At 32.0% G+C, this 14,846-nt stretch overlaps 1 protein-coding gene across 1 annotated transcript; it reads right to left on the bottom strand.

The window, feature by feature from the left end:
• Window positions 1–399: 399 nt before the first annotated feature.
• LOC105764139 (protein ASPARTIC PROTEASE IN GUARD CELL 2) lies at window positions 400–2,193 on the bottom strand. The gene has a single exon (XM_012582630.2). It carries the CDS (start codon window positions 1,979–1,981, stop codon window positions 539–541), a length of 1,443 nt encoding a protein of 480 aa, XP_012438084.1. The 5' UTR covers window positions 1,982–2,193; the 3' UTR covers window positions 400–538.
• Between the last annotated feature and the right edge of the window lie 12,653 nt (window positions 2,194–14,846).

The following is a 14,846-nucleotide window of genomic DNA, read 5'->3' as shown; positions in this document are numbered from 1 at the left end:
TGCAAAAGTCATTGCTTGTTGGGAGGGCTTAAACAGGGGCCTAGTGATGGCGATGCCTTCACATGTTCACCATAGTGGTGCCTCCCCCCTGGCCCCAAACCCAAAGCCACAGCCCTCATCATTCCAACACTCCACTCTACAGCCTTGCTAGACAGATAGTGCCAAAGGAATCTCCATGTGTGAAGATAATGGGCAATGAGGAATGTGCTGTGCATGTCAGTCGATCAAGGTCGTTTCCACCCTTAACCCTATAACCCAAATAGACTACTCAGTTGTAATATCCAAGTAGAACATTCTTTTCTATGTTTCCTTCTTTTCATTGCCTGCCTGCAGATTTATTTATGTATTGATCATTGTCATTAAAACTAACACTTTATACATTAGGAATGAGGCAAAAACTTTAAAGAAAACCATAGATTATAGTATGATACAAGCAGCACATGACATTATTAATACATCAGACTCTTATGTATTAATAATATATAATTTAACTAGGGATAATACCCACCAAAATTCACTATTTCTTCACACCATCAGCTTAGCAAACATTGGGGCCAAAGCCAACGAATCCGTTGGCTCCATCAAAGGAAATTTGGATCCCCTCTTGCTGGATGTTCCCTATTATTGAAAGTCCGGATGTGGAGGAAGCAAATGCAAGGCAGAAAGTACCCACATCATCAACTGGTATAAGAAAGTTACTTGCCGGTAAGGTCAGGATGGGTCCGCCTGAAAAATAGAACGACACCGTTGGAACCCGAATCGTTACAAAATCCGACAATTTATAACATGTATCGAATATGGATACTGTGGAGATTCGAGGTAAGTTAGCTGTTTGTGCGATAAAAGCATCACGCAAGGCTTTGTAAGCCAAGGTCGGAAACCTTGACACGGCGGTGCCGGTGTCCATAACAACCCCTCCATACCCCAATTCGGTAAGCTGAAAAATGTCTTCAGATACAGGAACCCGGATGCCACCTACTCCCAAACCCGAGAGCCCTACATAATAAAAGCTCGGTGCCTGTGGGTTACGTAGCAAAGGGACCCATGCAGCACCTACTGGCATTGCTCCACGACCGAATTCTAGTGATCCGGATGCATCGGAGCCCCGACTGACTAAACAGTAACTAAAAGCACCCCCTGTTTGACCACCCAATTGACCCACTAGCGATAAGGATCCACCTCCAAGACCCAGTAACCCGGCTGCCCCAATGAACATGCCCCGGTTAATGTGGCCGCACCCAATAGCCACATTTTTAACCACGGTTCGACCGAAAGTGAGTGTTTCAAGCGCCAGTGTCCCTTTTGTGTAAGACCCATCACCGTACAAAACCTCGTATCGGCATCGACCCGCATTGCAACCCGAATTCTCAATCCGGTCACAAACGGCGGAACTACAAGAGATGCCAGCGTAAGACGCAGAATCAGCCGGATCAAAAACCGGGTCGGATTGCCTATAACATTGGTTACAAGGCTGACACTGGACCCAAACAATATCACTGCCCGAATCAATGACCATGTATTGACTTTTTGGTGGGCTACCAACGCCTATTCTCACAAAATACTCCCCACTTCCTTGGTCCATCCCTGAAACGACGTCTGACCCAAAATCGTTCACCTCATAAGCAGCACCTCCGTCATGGCCTCCGCCGCCGGAGAGGCGTCGTAGGAGACTTGCAACCCTTTTCACGTCCCTTTGCATGCGTGCATGAAAACGGCGGCTATGGTCGCGAAAAGTAGCACTAGTGTTGGAAGATAACTTGTCCCTATGGACAAGTTTCAGCTTCCATTTCCCTTGAGTTTCACTAACATCGGAAACTTGGTGATGTTCAGATGTTTGGAGAGGTCTGGGTATTTTTGTCCCAATGAGAGTTTGTTTGACGTTCAAGAGTTGAAAGTCGGGGTAGGAGGCAGTGGCGGCGCTACTTAGAGTTAAGTGTAGCATCGCCACTAGGACTATTGGCAGCGCTGAGGAAGCTAACATGGGTGAGAGCTTTGGTGGTTTATTTAGGGGTTTTAGGGAAAGGTGGAGGGTTCAACTGAGCCGGGTGGTTTTGGGTTAGTGTGTGCATATATAGAGGCGAAAAGACATGTGGGGTTTGGAATAATAATTGAGGATTAAAGCAAAGCAAAGCAAGCAGTATCTATATCTACATCTGTTTTGGTTTTGGTATAGGTTTGTTTTTGTACTGACCAAGAACTTGATGGGAATGTCTTGTGCTTGTTTATAATGTTCCACTCTCCTTTTATTTTTCGGGGCGGGGGTACTTTTTCTCTTTCGCTTTATGGGTGGTGTTATCTTGACCCAAGTGTGAATGATTGATTTCTTTTCTAAATTTGAACCCTTCAACAAGCTGGAGGAAACAATGTTGGTTGGGTTCGTATCCATCGATATTGATTGACTGAAGGAGATGGCAACTAATACTTGGAATTACAGAAAATGCTATAAGCCAAAGAAACGCCATCTGTGCCTGCAATTAACTTATGAAATGGACGACTATTAGGGGTGCCACAGAAGACCTTTGAGATCATGCCTTCAAACTTTGGATTGATTAGTTTAATAAACTTGGGTTTCCTTTTCCTCCTAAATTGTTTAGTTTCTGTTTATTGTGTGGCCTTTTCATTCATCTTTACAAAGGCCAACGTGAGTAGTTGTACTAAATTATCCCCTTCTCTCAAAAGGTGAATGATTTGAGGAAGCGAAGTTTCTTATTCAGCTGACCCATTTCTTTTTAGATTTAAAACAAGTTACAAATACGGTCCAAATTTGGATATAAAATTACAAAATTCTCACAACCACCTTGCCATTAAACCATGATCTAACAACAAAAACAAAATATTACTTAATCTAACTCTTAATTGGACTTGTTGATAAGTTACACAATAAGAGATAAATTATCTTCGGGTACCATATTTCATTGGATTTACAATACTAGATAGGTCAAATTTGTGGGTGTTTATGCAGCTTCCCTTTCATGGTGTATAAAGACAAACACACCGCCTGCCTATATATTTTTGGTTGTCCTTGAAAAAGCCTATACGTTATTAACTAGCAATTTTTAGAGATTTTGGAACGCCACTTAATACTTGGATTTAGATGCAATTATTTGTAATTACATAAGAATAGTATGTTTGGATAACCATTGTAATTGTTGAATGCTACCGAACATTACACTTTTCAAGTTTCATAAAAAATCTAACTTTTAAAAAGAATATTTTTTATACAAGTTATAAAATCATATTATAAATATGAACATGTATGAGCGTTTGGGATGATTATGACAAAATTTTATATTATAAATTATAAAAATAATTTGTGTATTTTATAAAGTTATAACCAAAAATATATTATTTAAATCCTAAAAATTTCTGAAGTTATGGCAAAAAATTATTATAAATAAATTTACATGTTATAAAAATATTATAATATTTTTTTATAAAAATTATGGCCAAATGTGGACATAACTTATTTATGTGTCTATACTATATATTATAAAAATAATACACTTATTTATAAAAAATATTAATGGTTTTTTTTATCATATCTTACTTATAAAAATAATTTTCTTATGAGAAAATTATTTTTCATATAGTTTATAAAGGTTATATTATATATATATTTACTTAACTTACATATTATTTGTATGGGTCAAGAGATAGACTTATCAAATCCAAGCCCCACAATGAAGACCTTATGAAGTAGCTTCAAAACACAATACAAACTCCATTTACATAGTAGAAGTGGCCACCAATATTTTTTTTTTGGGCATTTCCCCACGATTGTTCCGAAAAACATAAAATATACTTAGATGTTGATTTTCAAAACCAACATATCCAACAAGATCTGTGTTTGAATATCCAATGAATTCCAGATTATCGGATTGCCATATGTAAGCATGTAACTTTAGTTCCTTTCCAATGTTGAGTTTTGGACATTGGTTCTAATGGATGTTACCATTCTTAACAATGGGTGCAACACTTTACGACTAATCCTTTATTTTAAATCTCACAAGAATTTTATTGATGTGAATTTATTGCAACAATTGTAACATTCCTTACTCGACCCGATTACCGGATCCGAGTTACAGGATGCCACATCAATTTTTGAAGCAATTAAGGTCAAATACATCGTAAATAAAACATTCAAACATTCCATCAAGATATAAATATATTCACGTTGTGATATGCAATTAAATTTGAGCCTTATGAAAGCTCTTTTGTTGACTCAAGTATGAAATATGACCAAATTAAAATATTTTTAAAGTTTTCAAAGTAGGTATCGATACCCCTTTTAGGTACCGGTATCCTTTTCAGTTTCGATGTTTCAGAAAAATCAATTGCAACTGAAGGTGTCGATACCTTACTTCTTGTATCGATACCATTTTAAGGTTTGATGTTTAGAATTTTGAAAAAAAACCAAGTACCGATACATTTATCTTGAGTATCTTGAGAACCAACTTTTACTTGCATAAATAATTGATTTTAAATGTAGGTTTGGTGAGAATGAAGAGTAAGAAATGAGTTTAAGAAAATATCGGGTGTAAAGTGGATAGACTTCTAAATTTTTAGATGAATATTGAAAATCCTATATTTCACAAATCATTCCAAATATTTGTAGCTACTACTCACCCTACCTACCCCATCTTTTATATTTTTACTTTCAGGAATTCTCAATTTTATATATATATATATATATATATATACACACTTCTATTTTTTAGATTTTCTTAAATGTTTTATAACTAGAACCAAATTGATAAAATGTACAAAGGTTAAGGGTTAAATTTATTAGTTTCTTTTTTAAAAGTAAGACTAAATTGATAAAATATATAAACATTAAGAGTTAATTTTATTATTATACCAATCAAAATTATGTGAAATTTTGATAGTAGGTAGATTGATTGATATCAGCATATCTATACTACTATATATAAAAGGATGATTCTAAGACCTTCCTTCTTTGACACATGTTCTTGCTTCTTTTTTTTTTTCCATTATTAATAATAATGGTCAAACTTCAATATTGATACATTTATTTTTAAATTATATAAAAATGGTTAAATTTCAATTTTGATTCTTATATATATGTTTAAATTTGAGATAATTTTTATACGTTAATTTTTATATAATTTGGTACCTCAATGTTTATAATGACATTAATTAGTTTAGATATTTTATTCTAATTAAATTGTCGACGTAAATTTAAAAATTATTAACATTGTTCAAATTTTATTAAATTCAAATGCATTACAATGTTATCATTTTCTATGATTATAAAATGAAAACATAAAAAATAGAATGTCATACCGATAAATTTAATAAAAGAATTTTAACCGTGAGATAGAAACTATATTAATATCAATTAGATTACTATCACGGCTTTGAGAAACTTTACTTAATTAAATATGTATAATTATGTTATATATAAAGCTCAACTTCAACCAAGAAATACAATATGTTAGGTTTGACTATGTGTATTCTTGTCATGTTTATATTATTATTTTAATTATAATTATATTTAAATATATTTATAACTTTCTAACATTAATAATTGGTATAATGGTTTATTTGATCCTCTAATTTTACAAAAATAATTATCTTAGCCTTTTATTTAATTTTTCTCATCTTTAATCTTTGAACTTGCATTTCTTGTCAAATCATCTCAAAATAGATAGAAAAATTAAAGTTTATTAATTTTGCTAATGTGGCATACAAGTAGATGCCACTCCATCGATTAATTCATTTAAAACATATTTTAATTTTTTTAATTTTAAAAAATAATTAATTGCTAGTGTGACAATCCATGTGTTTGTCATGTCAGCAAACGTTAACTTTGCCATACATTTTGGGGGTGATTTAATAAACAACACGAGTTTAAGGATTAAAAGAGACAAAAAAAATTAAATGAAAAGCTAATTTTTTTTATAAAGTTGGAGGGCCAAATATGTAACGTCATGAATAATTTATTTCTGTTTCTGAAAGTATCTAATAAAAATAAGTATTTGTTACAGTAGTTAAGTGTTTTGGGTGTGTGTGTGGGGTCTTGGGTTCAAGTTTTTCTTTTGGCAAAATTATGTTATTTTAGATCCAAGCCTTACCCTTGTTTAGTGGGATTAGTTAAAAATGTTTGTTAATCTATATTAGAATGAGCTTGCTGGTTTGAGTGGTAAGGGAGTTGGTGTGTTAGAGGTCTTGTATTCAAATTTTTGTGTGAGCATGGATGTTATTTTTTCTCCGGTTGTCTGAGAGTGTTTGGGTGGAGTTAGAATTCTAAAGTGGTTAAGGTTTAGTGGATAATGGCGGTTGTGATTTAGTGGGATATTGTCAAAATATTAAATTTTATTTTTATTTTGTTTCCTCTCTCCTTCCAGAAATTCCTGTTCATTTTTTGACGTCCTTCTCCAAGTTTTCCTCTTCCAAACTTTTCTTTTTGATTTCTTCCTTCTTTGATTTCTTCGCTATTCTGTCTTTCAAATCACCACGTTTGGGTGCTGTAGACTCTATTCGGTCTATAGTAAGTAAGTCTTCTTGAAGTTTGAAGTAGTTTATCAAGTATGTCGTTTGAAGTAGTTTCTCAAGTATGTCGTTTGGGGTTTTGGATAGATTGGCTTCGATAATTGGAATTGATTGGGTTTTTGGTGTTGTTCTTAGGTTTCAGGAGTCTCGGGATTATTTTGCTGTGAAAAGCGAACTAGGTGTGTACCCGAAACGTAGAAAATCAAACTTCGGCAAAAGCCGAAAGACTATTTTGTTGATGCTACACAGGTGTGTGGCTGGTCGTGTGTGAGACACGGTCGTGTGGTCGACGAAAGCACACAACCATGTGCAAGACACGACCGTGTGGTGGTGCAGGTGTGGCTGTGTGGGTTTTGGGCCAGGCTATATGAGCCACACGGGTAAGGCCAATCTGGGTGTGTGGGCCATGCAGGCGTGTGGGCCCACACGGGCATGTGGGCCCTTAATTCTAAAATTTTTCCTAGGGTCGCACGGGTCGTTCCGATCGACTGTGGGCCTACTGTAGGTTCGGTAAGGGCTAACCAAACCCTAAAATTATATGTTCTATTATTTTGCTCTGAGTTAGACACTGTTATGTATGTCTGATTAATATGTTAATTATATATATGACATTCGTATATGAGCATGTTATGCATGGAATTACTGTATCTGTATATTTGTATCTATGATTGGGGTGGGTTTTGCATATGTGAAGGAAATGTTTTGTATGGCGTTCATCACCTATATTCTAGCAGCTTGGCTGCACTTTATCTGATATGTGTCGTAACGGCACGATATGATGTGTAGGGATGGGTGGGTGTTTTTAACCCCACATGGTGTGTTGGGATGGTCGGAGTTGGTGTGTAGAGGATGAGGGTAGGATTCTGTATATCTGCTCTGCATATCTAATTCTGTCATTGTATCTGTAAAGGACTTAGGTCCGAATCTGAGCCTGAATCTGACTGTATATGTGATATCTGTATGAGTTGCATTTCTAAATTTTGTTGGGTTACACACTGAGTTTACGAAAACTCACATCAGTTTGTCTATTCTGTTTAGGTAATCCACAGACTTAGGTGGATCGGTGTGACGGAGCCTCGCGGTGACCACAAGTTCGTACTGCTTAAGTTTTGATATTTATTAATTTAATTAAGAATTGTTTTCTGGGAATTTTGTAACTTATGGACTCTCCGGACTGTTTGAATTTATTTTGGGATTTGGATTTTGACTTGACTTTTTATTTGCGACGACAGACTTAAAAAACATGGTTTTTACTAAAATAATGGTTTTCTAAAAACTACGATTGAGATTATTAAATATAACGATTTTTAAGACTTTCTCCATAAATTATGTTTTGACAATGAATTGCTTAAAGGACGTTTTCAATAACAGTTTTAACGAATAAGGGTTACAAGGCTTTATCGAAATAACTCTATTTTCAAATCCTTCTTTGTGACATCTCTAGATTTGGTCATAACGTCTAGGTCGAGTTTAGGGTGCTAAAAAATAAGTCATTATACCTTAATAATCTAATATGTATTTATCTTGACTTTTAACATCACACTCTAATTATTTATTATCATACTTACATGTGTGGAATTTAAAAATATCAACAAATATAATTCTTTTGGTGTTTCATCAATCAATTTTCCTTTTAATTTCTTTTTGGTGGTTTTCATAATGAGAGGTGCTTCCAAAGTTTGTATAATCATTACCAGATTTTATGTATAGAGATGGAATGATGTGACTATATATATTCTTCTCCATGGGATGGGGCCATCATAATCAATTTGCTTCCTAAGCTCAAGCATGGTTGGTTGGTGTTGGGTGATAATTGAAGAAAAGAAAAAACAATACTCTTTTTATTGCATTGAGATGCCATACTATGATTCTTTTCCTACTCAAATCCTAGAGTAAATATTTGACTCAACTTATTAAATGTAAATTTTTGTTTTTAGCACCTCCGAAAAACTAATAAATTAATTGATTTTTTAATACAATTTTCTTTTTTAGGTTTTATCTTCCCAAAATTTTATAATTTTATAATTTTATAATTAAGACAAGCAAGGGCCTTCCTTTCAAACACTTAAATACGTTACTTATTGTTTTGTTTGTTCATAATAAAGTAAAGTAGTATTATATTTTATGTTTCAAAAGTTTATAATTTAGTCTCAATTTATTAATACCAAATTTTAATTTTAAATGATAATAAAAAGTGATATTTGATGTATTGATAGCATATTTTTTATTCCATAAATAATTTTAAAATTCTCACATATCTAAGAGCCATCATAACTCTCCAATTTGTTCTAAGATCGTAATTAAAGGTGAGTTCATGACTATAAATATTTACGTTAGCCAATCCCTCTTTTACAAGTTGAATATATGTGTCATATTTCCATGTTATATAAATATTAAGATTTGGGTATTTAGATGAAAATTTTCCAACAATAATAATTCCAAAATCAATTTAAATGCGTCACTTCTTGTATTGATTGAAATATTAATTAAGAGTCTCTTTTCCCAGCAAACATGTAATAGTAGATATGCATATTGTATGTTTCTTTTGTGATCATATCGCGTTTAATACAACTAATTAACGACCTTTTTTTACCTTTATTGAGTGGAAGTTTGGTTTAAAAGCAAAGGTGGCTTGTCTATGATATTCATATGCATGCATGGCGGCTCATTGGCAAATCAATTCCAACTGTTGAGCAGCAAGAAAAACCAGAAAATTAACAGCTCTACTTCTTTGATTCAAAAACTCACTTGAATCTATGCTAATTAACTAGTTGATATCAGCTCTAATAATTTTATTCTTATTAATCCAACTATTTAACTAAATAATACACTGGTGTATGCCACACCTTGAGGAAGGATGTGCTAATTGTCTTGGATCAGTTTCATTGTTGAACTTTCATCAGAAACACTTACAAAAGTCTCATCAAATCGGTAATAACATTTCTGCACAATATGGCCAATCTTACCACATAACAGATACTATGGCTGATTGTGTGAAAACCTTCCCTCACGACCTCTGGCACAATGAAACCCTCTACCATTCTAGAAACCACCTCAAAACTGCTGCTTATGTCCTTGGTTATAGCTCCTATTGTAACCACTTGGTCCAGAATTCTTGGACCGACTTACACCTTCACTACTCTGTTGACTAGCCAAATTAGCTTGAAGAGGTACATCAGACACAAATTCGAGTTGTCTTAATTCACAACCAAGTAGCATCTCAGTCAACTTTAAATTTAATCAGAATCACCCTAATGGTAATAAATATAAGAAGACATTAGATTAAGAAAAAAGAAAGAAGATGCATCTTTCAAGTATGCTTACAAGACATGAAAGATTTATTAATTTAAATCTTAAAAAGCTAATTAAAAGAAAGAAAAAGAATGAATGGATGGATGAATCTAAATGCAATTTACCATAAAATTATAGACAAACATTTTAAGTAAGCTTGATTTCCACTTTCTTTAGGTTCTTGTCGCTTGCATATATAGGATTTCATAGCGAAGGTTGTCTCTCAAACCTTTTTTGAGTCACTTGGACTCTATGTTATGATTAAAAAAAAACAAAACATGAAATATTCTGTGGGAGTGCGCACTAGAGCTAAGATTATATTGAAAAATTGTGTCAACAGTTAGAAATACGACAAGGCCAACCAGAGCTGAAATGTTAGAAAAATAAGAAAGAAACCCTATGTGGGAATTAATGTTACAAATACATGTTAGAAAAACTGCAGTTGGGAACACATAGGATAGCACCACCACTTCCCAATAATTGTACCATTATTACCACCTAAAAGTTGTCTTAATATCTTTATTTTATTTTCTCTTTCTGAATGTCAACATGCAACTCATTCATGTGTATATGAAATTTAGATGGATATGTTTTGCAATATGGCATAAATATATAATTATACACTAATTAACTTACAAGGTATTCTATATATATAATTGAGGACAAAGTTTAATATGATTGAGTCATGGTATAAGAAAACAAACTTTTGTTTCCAACAACCACCATTGTAATCCTTCGAAGAAAAAAGTATTAAAATAGTGAAAGAATGATGAGTTTATTGATATCTTGATAAGTATTTATAATGATTACATTGCTCATTAAACCGCAAAGAAGAGATATAGAAATTTAAAAAAACAACTGAACATAAGATAAGACAAGGAAGTTCAAGAAAGATAACAAGAAATCTAAACAAAATAGTTATTGATGTGGACTAAGTCAATGCAAGTTGGTGTTGATATCAACCACACCCAACTTGGAAAAATGGTGACAGAAGGAAGCTCGTGGCAGTGTTTTTGTTAGAAGATCCATGACTTGATGAACGAAGTGGAAGTCAATGACCACATGTTTCATGCGGAATGTAAGTTGTGTTCACAATGTCACAGAGAACCCGAGGAACTGCTATAAGTGGAACACAGAGTTCATGAAGTAAGTGAATGAGTTAATCAGTCTCAATACAGCTGCGGCAACGACAACTTGATATTCAACTTCTGTTGATGAACAAGAAACCGAGTGATGCTTTTTCGAAGACCATGAAATAGGAAAGTTACGGAGATAGATTATATATCCGGTTGTTGAAGTGCGATCGTTAGGATTACTAATCCAATCAGAGTCAGCATATGCAAGTAGGTGTAGATCAAGTGCCTTGGTAATTTGAAGACCATAAAAAGAGGTAGCATGGAGATACTGAAGAAGTCGTTTGAGAGAAATCCAATGAGACATAAATTGTTGATGAATAGCTTGTGATAGCATCAACAATATCAGGGCGAGTCCTGGGCGTGGAAATTCCTTTACAATTGTGCATGTCAACCTCTTGTAATATATCATTTGTTTATGCTATAAGAAAGGTAGAGACTATCAGTGGAACGAAACACCTCAAATACCAAGTAAATAGTTAACCGGACCTAAAAAACCGATTAGACAGAAGCCTTGATGATATTCTCAACACCCTCAAGCTAATTGCGAGTTACTAGAATATCGTCAACATAGACCAGCTTATACATAGTGGAGCTAAAATTGTGTAAGATAAATAGTGAAGAGTTAGATTATGATTGAGTTCTGTGTATCATGCACGAGGAGCTTATTTAGGACCATATATTGTTTTCTGAAGATGACAGATATAGCTCGGTTTTTAAAATATTGGTGGTTGTAGCATACAAACTTTTTTAGTAAAGGCATTGTTAACATAATATATTTTAAGCATAAGACAAAATATATAATTATATAAATAAAGTAATAATAAATTGAACAACTATAATTTGATTGATTTTAATATAAAATAATACATAATAATTTTTAAAAAGTTTGAAATATTAAATAGAATTAAATATTATAAAATAATACATATTTTAACTATTCTCAACTTTTAATTATTTAGTAATAAATTTATTATTAGACATGAATATAATTGCAATATCTTTGAATTATTTATTAATTTTGTAAATGTTTAATTATTTAATTTTTCCTATGCCCTTAATGGTTTTTTATATTTTCATTATAAGTCATTTCACTTGCTATCTTTATGATTGAATTCAAACACATTTCACCATTAATTTTAATCTCGTTAATATAATATTTAATCTCACTCTTATAATAACTAATCGTTTTTAGTATCAGCGATGCTAGTCAAACTCTCCATCCAAATGAAAATGTAATCATTACAACTACTCATGAAGGCAAGAACTATTGAAGTCTAGATATGTGCTTTGGTTCTGCCATGACATCCTCTCTTGAAATAATGCAGTCAAGTAGCCTAAGTATGCACTCGTGATTCATGAAAAAAGAGATCCAAGGTTCATATTTTGTGTGAAAAATGGCAGTTCAGTCTTGGGTTTGTGTTTCCTACTCTGGTAGACCGAGCACAGTGATTCTATGAGATATCTGCCTTTATGTGTACTGCTCCCCAAATTACTGGACAGCAATAGGCTAGCTAGGTGTTTTGCATGACCCAAGTAGTTGGGTTTGGATTCGGCTTTTCTGTTTACAGCTTCTGCGCTTTGGGTTTATTTGTTTGTTTGTGTGTTACGATTTGTAGGCATGATGGGTATTTCTAGTCAGACATTAGAAAGGACCATCTCTGATGAAAATTACTAAGCAATGATGTGGTTGACCAGCTGGTTCTTTTGCTACCAAATTCCCAGAATTTTCAAGACACCAACTCCGTTGTCAGCATAGCTGTAGGGTTTTTGAATGTGAATCCAAAGAGGGAAACGAACGTGGGTGGGATTGTGTTTTTGATCAAATTGTGAAACGTGCATTTTGGTGGGGAATTACTTATTATCCTCCATTATTTCACAGGAATGAGCTGTCTGCAGTTGCACTTCACTTCATCCCCACCACCAAATCCTTATAACCATAGCACAAGCCAAATAGATGTGCAAATATTCAGTGATGTTTCTATCCATTACCTTTCCAAATTACTTGTATTACAACTAAACGATCATTTTAAATGATGAGAAATAAATTCATTTTTTATCATTAGTTATCGGGTGTTCAAAATATTCTAATTTGTTATTTTAAATTTACAGTATTATGTAATTTACTTTTTTTTAAATATTAGTTATTTGAATATCTTTTCTTTTTTAATTTTTTAAAATATTTTTATTGTTTAAAAACATCAAAATTAAATCATAATAAAATCACAAGTGTCTTTACGGTCTAAGCAGAATCTTGTTCGGGTTGGGAGTGGTATCTAGATAAAACCATCCCATAATGACACTCACTTGTAAATTTCTTTTATATAATCCCTCTCCTCTAATTAAATTATCATAGTTGATTTTTTTTAAATCTTCAAACTTTGAAGTCCATTTTTAAATATTTTAATTAATTAAATTGTATTTAAAAATTACTTTATTCAAAGTTTCTAAATTCATTTTCTTTTCAAAATTTTATCATTAATATATTTAAAATCATAAGAAATCAAAGTTAAAAATTATTGATGAATAAAAATCAAAATATAACAAATTAATATTAAAAAAATTAATCGGTGCATTAGTCAAGAGAACTAATGTGTAATTATTTTAGGCTAGCTTGTATATTCATTTTCCCACTTCGGGATTTCAATTTTATTTTATTATAATTTAGTACCTAAAGTATCAATTTTTTTAATTTTGATCCATTTTGTGACAATAGTTAAAAAATTTGTTAGGCTACTTTGGCCAATAGAAAAGTGTCACGTGGCAATTAGATTTATTTAAAATAAAATTTAAGTTTAAATTTAAAAATTATAATATTAAATATTAAAATATTAACTTTGACCGGCATTGACCTATTATGTGGCGCCATTAGAGTAGACCACATGTCTTTTTATTTTATTGTTTTTAAAATGATATATATTATATTAATTAAAATATAAAAAATCATATAGTATATATAAAAAATTTAAAAGTTTTAAAAATTATAAAATTATAAAATTTAAAAAGTCAAGATAATGTATACAAATTAAAAAATATTTAAATTTCAAGTAATTGCAAAAAAAACCCTTAAAATTTAAATACCTTTTAGAATTTTCTAAAAAGTATTTTAAACTTTTTTTTAATATTGGTTACATTTTAACCGTTCTTTTTACATTTTTGTAATAATATTATTAATTTTAAGTAATTTCTTTTCAATTATCGTATTTTTAAAATTTTATTTTATATTATTTTATATTATTTTCTAGATTTTATATATATATTTAAATTTTATATATCTATTTACATTTTCATATTTTTAAATAAAACTATCATGTGATTCTTTGTGATTAGCTGTCAAAAATAGACTAAAAAATATAACAGAGGCATATTTAGATATCAAATTGAAAAGTAATTGATACTTTAAGTAGCAAGGGAAAAAATGTTTAGATACGAAAATAGAAAAATAAGTATATTTCAAGAGCTAAATCGGGTAATTAATTAGTAGAAGTAAATATTTTATTACCATTCTGAATTATTGGTTTTTTTTTTGTTAAACAGGATTTTAACTGATGGAGGTAGTTGCGGGAATGAAATGGATTTGGTCAAATCTAATTTGGATTCTTAATTTATAAGGTCAAAATACACGTAATTCATATAAACAATTTATTTTTATATTTAAAGAGTTAAATTTTAAATGAAAAAAAGAGAAAAGTTATATTACAAATTTCATTTAATTTATCAATTTTTTTAAAAATATATATTTTTAGTGAATTATAAGAAAGAGCAAACTAGCAACAATGTGAGAAGGGAGATTCGAATCCAGATTATACTTGGGTGGTATTATAGAGGTGATCATGGGTTGGGCGGTCCGGCTCGACCTGACGGTCTGCTCGAAATATAGGAGGGTTTGGGTAAAAATATAGGCTTGAA

This window comes from Gossypium raimondii, chromosome 12 (assembly GCF_025698545.1).
Source record: "Gossypium raimondii isolate GPD5lz chromosome 12, ASM2569854v1, whole genome shotgun sequence".
In the NCBI taxonomy this organism is placed as follows: domain Eukaryota; kingdom Viridiplantae; phylum Streptophyta; class Magnoliopsida; order Malvales; family Malvaceae; genus Gossypium; species Gossypium raimondii.
The sequence above is the reverse complement of the archived record's forward strand: the minus strand, read 5'-3'. Positions and strand labels throughout refer to the sequence as shown.